The sequence below is a fragment of the Phallusia mammillata genome, chromosome 5 (assembly GCF_965637545.1).
Source record: "Phallusia mammillata chromosome 5, kaPhaMamm4.hap1.1, whole genome shotgun sequence".
Taxonomy (NCBI): Eukaryota; Metazoa; Chordata; class Ascidiacea; order Phlebobranchia; family Ascidiidae; genus Phallusia; species Phallusia mammillata.
Genome location: NC_137256.1, coordinates 20525234 through 20542142, shown reverse-complemented (window position 1 = coordinate 20542142; position 16909 = coordinate 20525234). Strand labels below are relative to the sequence as shown.

At 36.9% G+C, this 16909-nt stretch overlaps 4 protein-coding genes across 5 annotated transcripts; all 4 read left to right on the top strand.

Annotated features, from left to right (window-relative positions):
- Window positions 1–1009: 1009 nt before the first annotated feature.
- Window positions 1010–4354, top strand: LOC145230388 (microfibril-associated glycoprotein 4-like). Its single transcript, XM_080095811.1, has 6 exons — window positions 1010–1427; window positions 2188–2294; window positions 2364–2460; window positions 2525–2621; window positions 3502–3630; window positions 4168–4354. The coding sequence occupies exons 1-6, from the start codon at window positions 1139–1141 to the stop codon at window positions 4352–4354; spliced, it is 906 nt and encodes a 301-aa protein (XP_079951937.1). The 5' UTR covers window positions 1010–1138.
- A 677-nt stretch (window positions 4355–5031) lies between these two features.
- LOC145230390 (microfibril-associated glycoprotein 4-like) lies at window positions 5032–9004 on the top strand. Of its 2 annotated transcripts, none has more exons than XM_080095814.1 (6): window positions 5032–5365; window positions 6263–6342; window positions 6404–6503; window positions 6559–6655; window positions 7008–7136; window positions 7815–9004. In XM_080095814.1, exons 1-6 carry the CDS (start codon window positions 5083–5085, stop codon window positions 7957–7959), a joined length of 834 nt encoding a protein of 277 aa, XP_079951940.1. In that variant the 5' UTR covers window positions 5032–5082; the 3' UTR covers window positions 7960–9004. The 2 variants fall into 2 exon arrangements, with proteins under 2 accessions (XP_079951940.1, XP_079951939.1); XM_080095813.1 differs by having other exon boundaries at window positions 7790–9004.
- A 26-nt stretch (window positions 9005–9030) lies between these two features.
- LOC145230391 (microfibril-associated glycoprotein 4-like) lies at window positions 9031–12323 on the top strand. Its single transcript, XM_080095815.1, has 6 exons — window positions 9031–9313; window positions 9500–9579; window positions 9650–9746; window positions 9811–9907; window positions 11465–11593; window positions 11977–12323. The coding sequence occupies exons 1-6, from the start codon at window positions 9031–9033 to the stop codon at window positions 12161–12163; spliced, it is 873 nt and encodes a 290-aa protein (XP_079951941.1). The 3' UTR covers window positions 12164–12323.
- Window positions 12324–12395: 72 nt separating this feature from the next.
- LOC145230389 (microfibril-associated glycoprotein 4-like) lies at window positions 12396–15959 on the top strand. Its single transcript, XM_080095812.1, has 6 exons — window positions 12396–13884; window positions 14291–14394; window positions 14462–14558; window positions 14622–14718; window positions 14968–15096; window positions 15518–15959. Exons 1-6 carry the CDS (start codon window positions 13602–13604, stop codon window positions 15702–15704), a joined length of 897 nt encoding a protein of 298 aa, XP_079951938.1. The 5' UTR covers window positions 12396–13601; the 3' UTR covers window positions 15705–15959.
- Window positions 15960–16909: the final 950 nt, after the last annotated feature.

Sequence of the window (16909 nt, the reverse complement as noted above, 5' to 3'; positions counted from 1 at the left end):
TCTAGACACTGAAGATGATTTTAGCGATTGTTTTTACAAAAAATTATCAACTGATGTTAACCTGGAAATAGACATTGCCCAACTTGTAGTCTGTCCAATGAGTTGCTTTTTCTATCTAGTCTATTGGTAAGGTTCTGAAGCAGGTGGGGTTCGTGCAGACTGACTGGTGGTTATGTATTAGTGTTTTGAACCAGAAGTGTTTCTGATCGGGGCAGTGGCTAAAATGGAATGTATTTTAACTGCTTGGAATCGGTATATGTCTGCCACATACGTTACAATAAAGCTTGGAAATTTGTAACACTATAGCCCGCATACGGATCTGTTCGTAGGTTTACAGACGAATATAACAGCGAAATTAGGCGTAAAAACTTTTTATTTATATATATATCACTAATGATGGCATAGGCATTTTCCGAAGCGTTTGAATAATAAAGCATGTCGCTTTTTGCGTCTGTTTGTGACGTTATATTCGTCATTAGGTTTTGAAATTGTTTTGTAAAAATGTACGTCTATATCAGCGGTTCCCAAACTGGGGTCCGTGAGGCAATTTTGAGGGGACCGCGAGGCGATTGAAGTAATTCTATAATCTTATTTGGCGTCAGTTTGTGCCACTAAATAAGTTTAAATCAAAGTAGAATTGAGAATCGACTGTCTCCATTGCTAAACAATGGCCTTTATTGAATGACAGCTATAATAAATGCAATTGTTCGCGCACAATCGTAATGTTTTTGTCCTGTTTGTGAAGTCCTTGGATGATTATTATGCGCAATTTTGCACAACTGGCTAAAATCCTGCAATCAACTTTTGTTTTTATGAAATACACATTTAGGCTTAAGGACCGCGAGCCCTCGAAATAATGGCAATGGGACCGTTTAGAAAAAAATATTAAAAAGTTTGGGAACCAATGGTCTATATAATATTAAAATAATTTTTGGATATTACTGAATCTTTCTCTATAGTCTACTCTACACAATAGTAGGCCTAGCCATTCGGTTTTGTTTTGTCTAAATAGGTGAAATGGATCGCATATTGACATTATTGGTCTAATATTAATCTAAAAACGAAATCATATTTTGCCCAGTTGTGTGAAATAAAACTTATTTTTTTCTTTTCTTTGCTCAGAATACCCCATTAAATCATGTTGACGCAATTTACTGCATTTTTAATACTTTATACGTCATTGGTCTTCGGGCAGCAGCAGTGCAGTTACGTCGGCGTTGCATCATGTGATGATGACGTCACTGTCACGCCTGTGAGTTTGTTAACTGGTAGGGGCCCTAAAGGACATGTTGGAGCACGTGGCCAGATGGGTGAAAGGGGTTTACCCGGCGGAAATGGTGAAATAGGGGATGTAGGACAAAAAGGAGAAGCGTTGAGTTTGGAAAATTTCCATGCAGAAGTTCAAAAAATTGAAGAAAAACTGAGAGGTACAATTGCTTTCTGAACGTCGCAAGACGCGTAAATGTCTAAATAGTGACATTTAGTTTCAAACTGCAAAATTAACCATTAGTTTAATGATGAAATAACGGCTCAAATAGACGTAAAAAGCGACACGCTTTATTGCTCGAACGTTCGCGAATGCTCATGCCATCAACTTATGTGGCCCTTTATCAGTGATTTGAAAAGCCACATAAGTTACACCCATTTTTGTCCACCTGAGTCACGTAAAATATTGTTAAAAACGGTGCGCAACAGGGACTGACATGAGGTTGTAGCGAGGTATGGACACCTACACGCGTGCGAAGTATGGCGAACACATGCAGACCAACCACAACTACCTCAAACACAATAATAAGACACCACGTTAAAGAAATACACAGTAGGTCTTTTAAGTATTAAATAAGTAAAGAGAAACCGACTTTGAACCAGCGTCCAATTTGGTATAATGTTGTTGAATACAAATTGATTCAAGTAACATAAGTCGATAGCATTCCCTTTGCTGTGCCGAGTACTTCCGGGTTTTAAAGCCCGCTACGCAATCTTTGCTGGCCTGAAGGTGTTGGCATGATCATTTCACGAAACGTTTGAACAATAAAGCATGTCACTTTTTACGTCTATTTGGGCCTTTATTTTTACTAATAAACTTATGAACAGATCCGTATGTAGTGTTCAAAAATTAACCATGATACTATCTACAAACCAAAACCACGTTTCAGTATTGTACGACTCACTTTGTCTTTTTTTTAGAGATCGCTATATATGCTTCAAACATTAAACAAACTGTCAACCAAACATCAACGAATCTGCAAACGGTTGGAAATAACCAGGAACCGGTTTGTGGCGACTGCTGGACGGTAGACGAAAAATATGCCAATTAACCAACACGCAGATTATTACATTATTCACATATTTCTGTATGACAGGTTTTTCAAAGACGATTTAACGGAAGTGTGGATTTTCACCGAACCTGGCAAGAATACAAGAATGGATTCGGAAACAGGGATGGTGAATTTTGGTTAGGTGAATAAACTGTTTTAAATTTGTATAAACTATTCGTCACGGAGCTAAAATTTAAACTATCCAGGTTTGGATAAAATACACAGAATAACTAGCGGTCGGTTATGCAGTTTGCATGTGAATTTGGTTGGGTTCGATGGCTCACAAGCTTTTGCCGAGTATAGGTAAGTGTTCTATAAATTAGGTTGAATTTTAAAAGTAAACCACATGATAGATTCAAAAGCATCCCTCGTTTAAACACTGAACACTTTGTTGCTTTAAACTGTAACTTACAGCAAGGGTCGGCAACTTTTTTTGCACCATGGACCAGTTTAGGAATAGGAAATGTTCAACAATAAAATTATATGACAGTTGACAGCTCATAAGTTACAACTTTGATTCAATGGGAACCATGAGCTTGTTTTATACGGACCAGCACCGCGTCGTGGCTACATGGTTGCCGGCCACTGGCCTACAGGTTTTTCTATATGTTATAACAGACAAACGCTGTGACATAGTCAAAACACTTTGTATGTTACAATTAATGTTGAAAAGATATTGCTGCAACAAATCCTGAACTAGTTTTTGACACTCGACACATTTTTTTTTCGGTTTTACAACATTACTTAGTGTCTATTTAAAGCAGGGGTGGGCAACCTTTGTTACTGCAGGGCCAATTATAAATGTCAAAATTGGATCGCGGGCCGCACATGTGCATAACACAAAGTGATTTTGCTTTGTTCCTTACCAAATATGCTTAACTGCAAGTATAATTCGTATTTGATTCTAGCCATATTTTGCCAGATCGCAAAAAAAACTAGCATCAGGCGCATTAATCAGCTCAAAAAGATGTAATAATTGGACTCGTTTGCCAGTACTTTTGAAATCCAAGCGTCTCTGCGGGCCGCACAACCTTTAATGAAGGGCCGCATGCGGCTCGCGGGCCGCAGATTGCCCACCCCTGATTTAAAGATTCTACATTTTGGGTTTTGCAACTGTACTCTAAAGGATTTTAAAGAAAACTAGAGCAGCTTTCGGCATCTGTGTAAAATCGTCGCTTTGCAGTTCATTTGCGGTTGACAACGAAACTGACAATTATCGTTTACATGTTTCTGGATACAACGGAACGGCAGGTGATAGTTTGACATATCACAACGGGATGCAATTCTCCACCGTGGATCGTGATAATGATAGGTAATAAAATCCTTTATATGTGATCTTAAAGATGAACATAAATGCCTGCTGACCATGTGATTCTGTATAATGCCTGCAATGGGTCTGGCGTACTGTGATGTATATATAAGTGTGTTGTGATCGCTGGTCTGCATAGACGCTTCAGGGCTGATCCCAGTTATGAATTTGTTATTCTTAATTAATGCTTCCCAATCTCGCGATCCCCTACTGCGAAGCTGACACGTGTAGTGAACAAGGCAGGCGGTGTTTGTGGTTCGAACTTCGACGGGTTTGCCGCTGAACCTGCGTAGCTTAGTTGGTAGAATAAAAATGAATATGAAAACAATGCAGTGTATGGAACCTATATACTTGAAACTACAGGTCAACTAGCTACCCTTCGCTATTTTGTTAGGCTTTGTTTAACACTGTACTCCTGGACCTAGCCATTGATTAACAGAATTTTGTGGTTAAAGTTACAATATTACCTAAAGGATTTATTGGTACTAAAATTTTACTGTGAGTTAAAAAGTTTAATAGAATATTACATTGTTTACATAGGGCTTCGTCGGCCTGTTCTTTAAGGTACGGACATTCCGGCGGATGGTGGTATAATTCCTGTTTCTACTCTGCACTTAACGCTCAATGGGGAAGATCACGAGGTTTGAAGCGATACATAATCTGGTATCACTGGAAAGGGATTTTCGAATCGATTAAAGAATCAACGATGAAGATGAAATGTCATTAAAACGATTGTTTGTTTATAAATCAGTGCTTAAATATGAAACATGTATTTTGCCTTGTAGTGTAAAAAACATTTCAAAAATGTGACACCTCCTATATGTTTATTTGTTAACACTACAATTTGTTAACGAACTTCTTTTAACTAACTAGTATCCAGCATTCAATTATATATGTAACGCATTAGGATTTCTGATTGTTTCTGTCCAAAGCCTTTAAATTTGTGTGTGTCTACAACATATTTATGTACAATGCCATGTCTTTCCTACCACTAAGCTAACATGTGCAGCATACGAGGCAGGCAACGGTGCTTGTGTGCGGACTTTCGATGGGCACACCGCCGAGCATGTGTAGCTCGGTTGGTAGAGCGCAAGTCCCGGACAGGCTCGTGTCTTGTTGTTTCTTGCCTTCGCCTTGGCATATAGGATTGCTTGGTGACCGACTGATTCGGTATGACGCCGTCAATAGGTCGGGTTTATATATAAATGTACAGTGATTGCTGGTCTGCCTGAACGCTTTAGGGTTGATCTCAGTTACGAATTTATGTTCATCTTAGCTAATCCTTTGTGGGTACTTTGTATAAAAATATATAAATATTGTTAAAATTATTGGGATTCTGTCTTCAATGTCCGAGTTAATGGCCTTATGTATTGAACGATGTCTAATGCTTTTTTGTACAAATCTTCTTCAATCTATAATCTGTTCTTTTGTTTGCACAGGAATCTACTATAAACCATGTTGTTACAATTAGGTGCGTTTTTCTTGTGTTATACGTCACTGGTCAGCGGACAGCAGCGTTGCAATTACGTCACAATTACGTCATGTGATGGTGATGTCACTACTACGGCTATGAACTTGGTTCGTGGGCCAAAAGGCGACGCTGGCCTCCCTGGCAATGTGGGCCCATCGGGCATATCTGGCAGAAATGGGGACAAGGGAGCCGTTGGGCAAAAAGGAGACGTTTTGGATTTAGAACCCTTCAATCGGGAAATGAGAATAATGGAAAATAAAATTCGAGGTAATCTAAATTTCTCAATGTATCAATTTTGTTATGGTAGAAATGTTATTCAATGCTTCACGGGCTATAGCGAGAGGTTAATGCAGGCCAAGATTTACGTATTACGAAACAATGTTTAAGCCAGGGGTGTGCAACCTAAGTCACCATGGGGCCAAATACAATTACCATGATTAGATCACAAGCTGCACATTTACGTAATGGAGTTAACATAGAGTATAAATAAAGTATATTTAGAGTTAACTATTACCAGTAAAGTTTCGGATTATTAAAAAATAGCACCGTGCGCATTGATCTGCTCAAAAATGTATAATGATTAGACTCGTTTTCCACTACAATTAAAATCCAAGCGTCCCTGCTGGCCGCACAACCTTTATTCATTGGGCCGCAACTTGCACACTCCTAGTTTAAACGGTTGGTGCTGTTGTGCCACAACGCAGCATCCTAAGTTCAGTGTTGTAAATTTTTTGTGGTTTGCATGCAAAAGTTATTATATTTTAATCCCGCAAAAACATTTGGTCATACATGGCCACAACAAAGCAATCTAGTTTAAATTTGTAACGAAATGGGCGTTTATTTGCCTTGTTTCCAATATTTGGGCAAGAAATTTATGCTTAAGTTAATCCTGTGTATTAATGCTATTACCAACAAGTATATGCATATGTGGAAGATATATGATTTTGCTAGGACAAACAGTTGTATGATAAAGTTACAAGAAAAGATAATGTACGGATGGTACTACATTCAACAGTATCGGTTGACTAAATTAAATGGGATTTAAGGCTTTCAAATTGGCAGTATATAGGAAAGCCATTTTTCAAGTTTGAGCAGATGTTTTTAAACTTCCTACATTCAAACTGACACAATTTTTCACCTAAACTTCTGTAAATAACTTTTTAGAGATCAACAACCAAGCCGAAAGTATTACCCAGCGATTGATAGAAATTCACCGGCAGGATTTTCGGGAGGACGGTTGGACAGTAAACCGAAAATAATAAATGAAGCAAAAAACGCAGCACATTTTAACGGTTCATGTTATAGGTTTTTCAAAGACGTTTTAATGGAAGTGTGGTTTTTGGAACGCGAGTCTGGCAAGAATATAAGAATGGATTCGGAAACTTTAACGGCGAATTTTGGTTAGGTAAACAAACTGTAAAATAACATATGTTTGTAAAGTTAACGGGAAATTTATTTAGGTTTGGATGAAATACACAGATTAACAAGTGGTCGGTTATGCCGTTTGCATGTGAATCTGGTTGGGTTTGATGGCTCTCAAGCTTTTGCCGAGTATAGGTAAGTTTTCTTTCCTGTAAAATAAATTAATTTAAATCGGGAGGTAGCCTATTCCAACTTTGAAATGGAAAAAGAATTGTTAATGTAACTTAATACTGCTAAATAGTACTGAATGTGTAAAACACATTTTTTCATAGGAAACGTTGTACAAGTTTTTGTGGCAAGCAAACAACTGATCTTAAAACTATTTTCAACTAATGGTTTACGATTGGTGTGTTATTTACAAAAGAGACATTTTTTGGTTTTAAAAATTAAATTACCACTGAATAAATTTCACTTCATGCTAATAGTGCAAATTAATGTACATATAAAAAGATTCTTCCAAAATCAATACAAAGTTGTTGCTTTGCAGTTCATTTGCAGTCGACGACGAATCGGACAATTATCGTTTACATGTTTCTGGATACAATGGAACGGCTGGCGACAGCTTAGCGTATCACGACGGGATACAATTTTCCACTACAGATCGAAAACATGATAGGTAAATACCTGAGATATTTAAATAATCCGTCCTCTATTGTAGGTTACCATGTCTGCGTAAGCAAAATTCCAGACGGTTTTAATAAATATCTTATAAAATATCATAAATAGAGATACCAAACATGCGTTATCGCATGTTGTTACTCGTTACCAACCCAAACAGTCCTATTTTTGACAATATAGCATTACTATTACAGAAAAAAGCGCAGTTTTGTTTCTTATAAGTTACAAAACAGAAAGTTTCACAGGATCCGGTCCTTTTAACAGGGTATTGTTAGCTTTCAAGACGCAAAACGTCATCAAATATAGCCTTGAATTCATGCTGATAAGTTGTTTTGTATGAATGTAGGAAACATCATGTATCAAAAACAGCCCACACAATAGCTGAAACGAAAACTTTTGAGTCCTTTAGGAAAAGAATTGCGAAAACTGCTGCAGGTTAGGCTACAAGACACTAAAATTTCGGACATTGGGAATAGTTTTGAAAATTTTTCCGGACATAGATTTTACTCCAAAATTTCGGACATATCCGGGAAATTCCGGACGTCTGGTAACCCTATTCTGGTCTATTCACTCGATTGCGTTTAATTCGATTTCCTTGTTTACATTTGTTTAACGGAGAAATGTCAGTAAAATGTTACATTGTTAACACAGGACTAACTGGAACTGTGCCTTGCAGCGCGGATATTCAGGCGGATGGTGGTATAATGCCTGTTTTCATTCTGCACTTAACGCTGAATGGGGAAGTACTGGAGATTTTAAGCGAAACATTATCTGGCAACACTGGAAAGGGGTTCACGAATCGATTAAAGAATCAACAATGAAGATCAAATGTCATTAAAACTATTGTTTTTCTACAAATCAGTGCTTTCAAAATTCTAACACAAGTTACATCGGTAAAAAACGTGCGCTTCACACATGTTTATTCTAGCATTATGTGTGGATAAAATAGACAACCATCCTTTATTTCTAAAAAAGGTTTACAGTTGTTTGGAATATACAATTGTAAATATTAGTACTTTTCTTAAAAGATCTTTTAAACGTTTATTTTCTGAATTTTAAACGTTTTTTTTCCAAAATCCGCTACCTTTTAACACAACTATCTTGTCCAGGTGACTTGCTGTATAATAGGGCGTTCAGTAAATGATCCAGTCTAATGGTGTACATAACACACATTTGGTAAAGATTTGAGCCCTTCTTATGTGGTACGTGTAATCTGTGGGCCATTTTGATACACAATAGTGAAAACAAAACATTTTAATTGATTTATGTATGTTGGGTGACAAAATCGACCGATTTTGTTAAAAGTCGCAAACCGTTTTTAAGTAACCTACTTTGATATTGGTATGAAGTCTTTCGAACAATAATTCCACCGCCAAATTGGGTATGATCTACGTGGTCAAAAAAGGGCGTTTTAGTCCCATGAGAGAGAAGGTTGTAAACGCATGAATTTGAAGTCCCACGAGGACCACAATCGACTAATTCGACAATACGTCCTTTGAAAACATTATGCCTTGACCAATGTAGTAATTGCAGCTTCTTCCTTGCGGTCTATTTCATGGTAATATTCAAAAAAGTTTTTTTGGTGTGTAAACCACTATATGTACTATCTGTACTTGTTATTTTTTGTCTTCGTTTACCAAAACCAATTGTGTATTTGATAGGGATTTCAGCCATTAAACCGATACACCACTTATCATGCATTCAACAGTAAATTTATTCTGAAAATAAAAAATGCTGTCTTCAGGTTTCTATTAATTTAATTTAAAGGAAGTTGTCTTTCGATTAAAAAATTTAAAATGTTATTAATTAACATTGTTTCAATATTTTATGCGTAAAATGTAGTATTTCATTTAATTTGTGTTTTTATATATACAGGAAACCTATTGTAAAAAATGTTGTTGCTATTAACTGCGATTATGATATTTTATACGTCACTGGTAAAGGGACAGCAGCAGTGCACTGACGTCACTGTTTCAGTATGCGGTGATGACGTCACTTTCTTGCCTGGGAATTCAGTGAACAGGAGAGGTGACGAAGGGGACGTTGGACCGCCGGGGGAAATGGGAGCAAGGGGATTACCCGGAAGAAAAGGCGAAAAGGGGGATAAGGGGCAAAGAGGGGAATTTGAAAGACTTCAAAATTTGGAAGTGAGAAGTTTGGAAAAACAACTACGAGGTTCTATTTTGCTAAAAAAACTACGTTTTAAAAATCATTTATTTTTAAACTTCTTTTTTGTGTCTACTTTTTCTTATTTGTAAGACTTCTGGAATGTAATAGTATTAACGCAGGTTCAGGGCTGCATAATTTTCCTCATTTAATGCAGAGCCAAGCGTTTTAAGTAAATTTCCTTTTGTATTTCAGAGGCCCATTTTCGACTGTCAAACCTGAAAAGACGGTTTATAAGCAGTGACCAGGAAGCGTTAGATGAAGACGGTTGGGTGGTAAAGCAAAACTACTTTAAGAGACAAACTTAAAGTGCGTTGCAACATTCCCAAATTTTTCTTGTTGCAGATTTTTCAAAGACGGTTTAACGGAAGTGTGGATTTTAACAGAAACTGGCTTGAATATAAGAATGGATTCGGAAACATGGAGGGCGAATTTTGGTTGGGTAAAAACAACTGTTTTGTTCTTGAAAAGTAACACGTTACGGTGTTAAAATTATACCTTTTCAGGTTTAGATAAAATACACAGAATAACAAGTGGCCGGTTATGCAGCTTGCAAGTGAATCTTGTTGCTTTCGATGGTTCTCAAGCTTATGCAAATTACAAGTAAATTTTATGTGAAGTAGAATCAATTTAATAGGGAGACAACATCCCAAAAAAGTAGTACGTATTTTCAGAGGACTTCACGGCTGTATGTAAAGTTATAGTATAACTTGACACGTTTTTGCGCATTACAAATCCATATAATTATCACTCGCAAAAATGTTGGCACGCGTATCCATATAACTGTTACACACAGAAATGTTGGCACGCGAATCCATGTAACTAATACACACAAAAGTGTTGGCACGCGAATCCATATAACTGTTACACACAGAAATGTTGGCACGCGAATCCATGTAACTAATACACACAAAAGTGTTGGCAAGCGAATCCATGCAACTAATACACACAATAATGTTGGCAAGCGAATCCATGCAACTAATCAATACAAAAATGTTGGGTCGCGAAGGCACACAATAGATTGTCGTCCACTGGTGTAATGAAACTGTAGACCAGCTGTTAGAAGCAACATTAAGGCTTTGCAGATTACAGTAAAACCAATGGACGATAAAATCCATGGTAAAACAGAATCAGTCGGCTCGAATAACAGAAAATATATTTATGTCATCATCAGTTCCTGAAAATCAACATAAAAATGAGTGCAAAAACGAACATGCTCCAATAAATGAAAGCAGTAAAACAGTATAACAATAAAACAAGGGATTGCTGTTACTAACTGCCAAAGCATCCTGAACCAACCTCAAATCCCAAGTTAGAAAGCCAAACAGTGATCGTCAGTTTTAGCCATGTTGTTGATGGTTTTGATCTATTACTTAAGCCAGTGGTCTTCAACCTTTTTTATAGGCGACCCCAATTTAAGGAAAAATGAAATCAGAATTTACATGCGACCCCATTTTTTTCAACACTGAGAAAAACGTTTTAAGTAATGCTGAACCGAAAGAACAATTACACAAACTGTATATAATTACAAACAAATATGGCGATACCAAAGTATTACGAAAAAAGTTTCATTTAAGACATAAACCCAATTTTCGGAACACAAACTTGTCAAATTGTTCAACATTTAATTTGCACTGTTAGTGAGATGGTTGCGCCTGTATACTGTCCACAAGTTTTTGAAGCCACGACTTGACTTTGCACAATCTTAATCGCATGTCATGCCCCACTTCCAATTGATTACGATGTTTCGTTTTTAATACACTCATTGCACTAAATCCTGCTTTACACAGCCACGTGGTTGAAAACGGGATTAGAAAAATTTGGCATAGTTGGGTACGTTGCATAAATAACTATTCACTCGTTCTGGTGTCACCTTACATAATACAAACTTATAGTGTTGAGTCATAATACACGTTGTCGAAACCCATTGTTGCGCGATAAAGGCATTTTCTGTTTTTCCACTACCACGATTTAACTGCAACATGAGGTAGCAAGCTGTAGGCTACTACAAAACAAGAGCAAAAGTTGCGATCTAAAAGAACATAATATTAGTTTCATTTTCTGTAAATTAAATTCGGCGACTTATTGCGACCCCACTTGGGGTCGCGACCCATAGGTTGACGACCACTGACTTAAGCTGTCGTTTTGATTGCTTTGCAGAATGTTCGCCGTTAACGACGAATCAGACAAATATCGTTTAAATGTTGCGGGATACAGTGGAACGGCTGGTGACAGTTTAACGTACCACAACCTGATGTCATTTGGCACCAAAGATCGCGATAATGATAGGTAATTACATTATTTGTTTAAGAACTCTGTCTGAACCAAATAAAACTTCTGTAAAAATATTAAGCTATACGAACTTGTGTGGTAGCCTACTCGATACAAAATAAAATAAACCTGTTTTATTAAAAGCCGCAGTCTAATTTAGTTTTATAAAAGGTGCTTTGAGGTTTTATTTGGAGATGTGAAATAAGCTTACTATGTTTTACATTTATGTTTATTAATAATTTGTTTGTGTATTTTATTTAAATACGATAATAAAATAAATCAACAACAAGATTTGCCTAAAACCTGACATGCATTTTTGGCGTTTGAATTAATATTACGATTACAATTTATTTCAGGATTTTTTAATAAAATTTTAATAAAATGTTGCATTGTTGTCACAGAAATCCATACAATTGTGCCCATCGTTCTGGAGGTGCTGGTGGTTGGTGGTATAATTATTGTTTCACTTCTGCACTTAACGGTAAATGGGGAAGATCAACAGGTTACAAGCGTAACATTGTCTGGGGGCCCTGGAAAGGGAACAAGGAAGCGCTCAAAGAAACCACAATGAAGATAAAATGTCAATAAAACTAACTGTTTGTTTGTTAAAACTAACAAGTGGATTCTCTCAAACCGTAAAATATATATCATAAAAGTACCGAAGTCGCCATAATTTTTTTTCACGGGGTTCGAACCCAGGCTACTCCCGGGGACGAATCCCGATCAAGGTTTTTATGTCTGTATATGGGTCAGGCGCGCTGGATCATTCGTCCAAAACAGAAATTCTTCAACTCATTGTTACCTAATAGCGCCACATGTCTTCTATTTTGTGTCCAAAAATAATACTGCGGATATAAGGAAAATCACATAGATTGTCTCATTTTTGTGCTTTGTGTAGCATCTTATTGTTATACAGAAGTTGACGAACTGTGTTAATTTGTTTTCATTAAAAAATGTTCCACTAAACGTTCTGTTTTGCCGATCCATCTCACGTTTTACGGTTTGACCAGAAAATACGAGAGTGCGTGACAACGTTACATTTCTTTCGACCTCCTTTTAAAAAAGGCAGCAGTCGTTTCCTTTACATTGCCGACTTGAAATATTTTTTCAACAACTTTCGTTACACAGTTGTTAGTTGTTTTTAAGGAAAAGGGTCCTGAAAAAAGTTAATTTGGTTATTTGCGGGAATCACTACATTAAATAAACGTCATAAATTTTATGCAACAACAGTTTCCAGTGTTTCCAAGTTCAGTTTTTTTAAGATTTCTAAACGTTTTCAAATCTTTAAAGGAGTTTCTTATTCGCTCAACAACCGCGGTTTAAATTTTTTACAATATTCTTTTTACTTTTACACGACACACTTCTTACACTTTTTAATTGCGAATAACTCTGTTTAAATGTGTTTTTTTGCAGGGAGGTTCACTTCAAGTTTCGGTTAAATTTTTCTTCCAGATATTTCTTATACGGAACGTTTTATCTTAAATACAAATTACATAACTTAGATATAAGCTATAAGAAACTTTGCACAACTGGCAACAATTTTATTTAACTGATCAGTAGACTTTTGGTCGACTCATTGCGGAGAAATCCCCCACATATTTGTAAACCGCGCTTTTTTAAACTGTATCATTTCGACATCGATCCAGTCCCCATAAGTTTGACTGGCGTTTTTGTACAATTTAGACGTAGATTCTGTCTAAATAAGTCTTTTTGGGGCCACATCACGTTAAGTAATGAACAAAAACATCGCCTTACTTAAAAGCCAACAATGAATTTAAGTTTTCATTACTGTATGAGGTCTCTTGCTGACCGAAGTATTTCCTGGTTCTTTGAACCCTCAAAGGGCGGCCAACTTCAGTTGTTCACAACACGCACATTGTGGAACTTAATCCCGGAACTTAATTTATTTTCAATTTTTTTGGACCAGTTTAAAAGCCAGTTACCATCTAATATCTTATGCAGTTGGCAGTTTATGTTACGAACGCATATATCCTTCTGGTCTTAACAAGTAGATTTTCTAGAAAGCATGTTGTTACAATTAACCGCGATTATTTTGTTTCTGACGTCACTGGTCGGCGGACAGCAGCAGTGCAGTTACGTCACCGTTCCAGTTTGCGGTGATGACGTCACTGTTACACCTGGAAGCCTAATGAGGACCGTAAAAGGTCCCGTTGGACCACCAGGCAAAAGGGGCCCAAGGGGATTACCCGGCAAAAAAGGCGATACTGGGCCTGTTGGGCAAAAAGGTGAAGCGTTGAACTTGGAAGATTTTAATCTGGAATTAAGAATAATTAAACAAAAGCTTCAAGGTAAATTTGTCATTTTGTTTCAGTATTTCTTTAAATATGTTCAAAATAAGATAAACCTTTGTGGTAATAGATAAGACTACAATGTAACTTTGACTACAATGTGACTGAAAGTTTTACATTGGCGAATAAAATGTTTTTGGTGGCACAGTATTTGACGTATGGAAAATTTCTGTAAAAGTTGTGTCTTTCTAAATGGCGCGGCATTAGAAATTTTTGAAAAGCTTTTATCTTTTTAAAGTTGGAAAATTAAGTTATTCCTTTTGCCTTATAACTTTATTTAATGAGTTGCTTTTTTGTTGATTGTCCTATAACGCGGACTAACGAAAAGAAAAAAAAATGAGAAAAAAAATGACTAACTTTTCAGATTTGTATGTTTAGTAAATTCACTGAATGTTTTCTGTTTTAGAGATCGAAAGCGCACTGCCCAACAGTTGCTGGACATCACTAGTAAACGGATACCAGCGATTCATAAGTAACAACCAGGAAGCAGTCTGTGAAGATGGTTGGAGGGTAAACCAGGAAAAGTGTCAGGCTACAAAAACACAGAGCATTATAGCAGTCGTTTATTTTTTATCAGGTTTTTCAGCGACGATGTAACGGAAGTGTGGATTTTAACAGAAACTGGCAGGAATATAAGGATGGATTCGGAAACATGGAGGGCGAGTTTTGGCTTGGTAAATTAATGTTTTAGCACGTAGCCTAACTTTCCCGTAACGTATTACTTTTAAACAACCTAGGTTTGGATGAATTACACAGAATGACAAGTGGCCATTTGTGCCGTTTACATGTGAAACTTGTTGCGTTTGATGACTCTCAAGCCTTTGCACAGTACAAGTACGTTTTCTGTAAAATAAATTGCAAATTTATAATCCACAAAAGCGAACGTTCCTGCGTCAACCAAGAAAACATTGGGCTCCAAAAACATTTGTTGCAACCTAAAAGTGAACTTAAATTGTTATTTATTTTGGGTTTTGCTCTTTAAAACGCCTATTCTGTAGTCATTTAAGTTTAATATTAGTGTTTCAGCTACACTGTAGATATACAGATCGCTTCTCAGATCAATGTAGTCTTTTTGTGTGACAGTTCATTTTCAATCGGCAATTCATCGGACAATTATCGTTTACATGTTTCTGGCTACAACGGAACGGCTGGTGATAGTTTGGCACATCACAACGGGATGCAATTCTCCACTCAAGACCGGGATAATGATATGTAAATACAAATACCATTTAAGTAGTCTGTCGGAATATATCTCTGTCCACATCGCTGAGGTTTGGTGTTACCCGCTTGGGACAAAATTGTTTTCAACGTTGTTTTGTGTCCACGAAAAACATTTTCTAACGTAGTATATAACTAAACAATAAACTGCATATTATGAGCCCAACAAGATCAAATAGAACACCTTGACACGCCTATACGGAATCAATTGCCTGAAAGCATGTTACATGTAATGAAACAAATGTGATTGTGAGAACAACATGTTTAGTTTTTTGTGTGGATTTAGGTTGAACTGAATCTGCTTTAAAAATGTTAATGACTTGGTAGCGCAGTAAGCAGATAGACAGTTTTAAAAGTGTTTTTCAAGTAAGTTTGTATTAAGGAAACAATGGTTTAACATTACATTATGACATAGGTCTCCTATAAGTTGTGCACTTCTACGTGGGGAATCTGGCGGGTGGTGGTATAGAAGTTGTTTCTATTCTGCACTTAACGCTGAATGGGGAAATTCAACAGATAGTTGGCACAACATGATCTGGTACCATTGGCAAGGAGCTGAGAAAAAGATAAAAGAGTCAACAATGAAGATCAGATGTGATTAAAATTAAATGTATGCCTGTAAATAAATCAAAGCTACCGTATGTCGATACACAAAAACATATTTTACACTTAAGAGGCATAACATTACAGATATATGATTATATGTAATGTCTTGAGCACTACTGGAAATAAACGCCCTTCAATTTAGTTTGAACAGTACTGTTGCAATGACTTTTACAGCGTAATAAAAGTAAGTTTCCCTGGCGCTTTGGCATGTATAAACTTCTAAAAACCACTGTTTAGTCGTGAAAACAAGTGATTATGTTTTCGGTTCGAGTTTTGCAAATTGCTTTCCATGCATATACATTAACTATAAACATTTAATCAAACGTTTGCACTTGGTTTTTGGCGTACGTTTTTTAGGCCCTGTTGATTGATCAGAGTAGAGGAGTAGACATCCCATCGTCTGGCCCCATCAACGTTAATACACACAGCAGAGTCACCCACATGAAAATGTGTTAAGTCCGGGTTACATAACATTTATAAACATCGGCGTAACTGCATTTTGTTTCTATTTGTCATCTGTCATCTCTCCTCGTTAAGCTTGAGCTATGAAAACTTGTGTCCGAATAATTGGAGACTCTAATTTTACGTTTCACCATATATCTGTAAAAACGCGTTTTTGTGCCTGCTACACTTTCTTGTCAAGCCTCGTCTCGAACCGATAATTTAGGAGTCGACGCAACGCGCGTGGTTACTTGTGATTGGATGCTACATCACGTGACTTTTTAGGCTTGTGCTGTTGTAGATTTCGAGCGGTTTCGCTTTGGCCTCGTGGTGTTCATATACTGGACTGGGGATTACAAACGTAGCAAAATAATATTGGAGTTGAGCCGTACAGGTTTTGAACGTTGAATTTACGTATAGTTGCGTCGTTACTTAACTTTCTTGTAACTGTCGATATTTTATGAAAGTTGTGGTAGTTTCTGCAGTAGCTGTCAGTGCAATCGGTATTTACCAAGTTAGGGGCAGTGATTTGCAGGTGCTGGCCTACTATTGCCCATAATCCTTTAAAAAAGTAGTGATTCCCGACCACGGCTTTACGAACCTTCACCACCATTTTGTCGTTCTTAGTCTCTTTTCAGCAGATGGTCTTCTGAAAATCTTCGCCTAGAGCACAGATAACGTGGCGGTACCCGTAAACTTGTTGTTATTCTGAGCAAAAAGATACAAGTCAGTATTTGAGTGTGAAACATCATAACGTTTC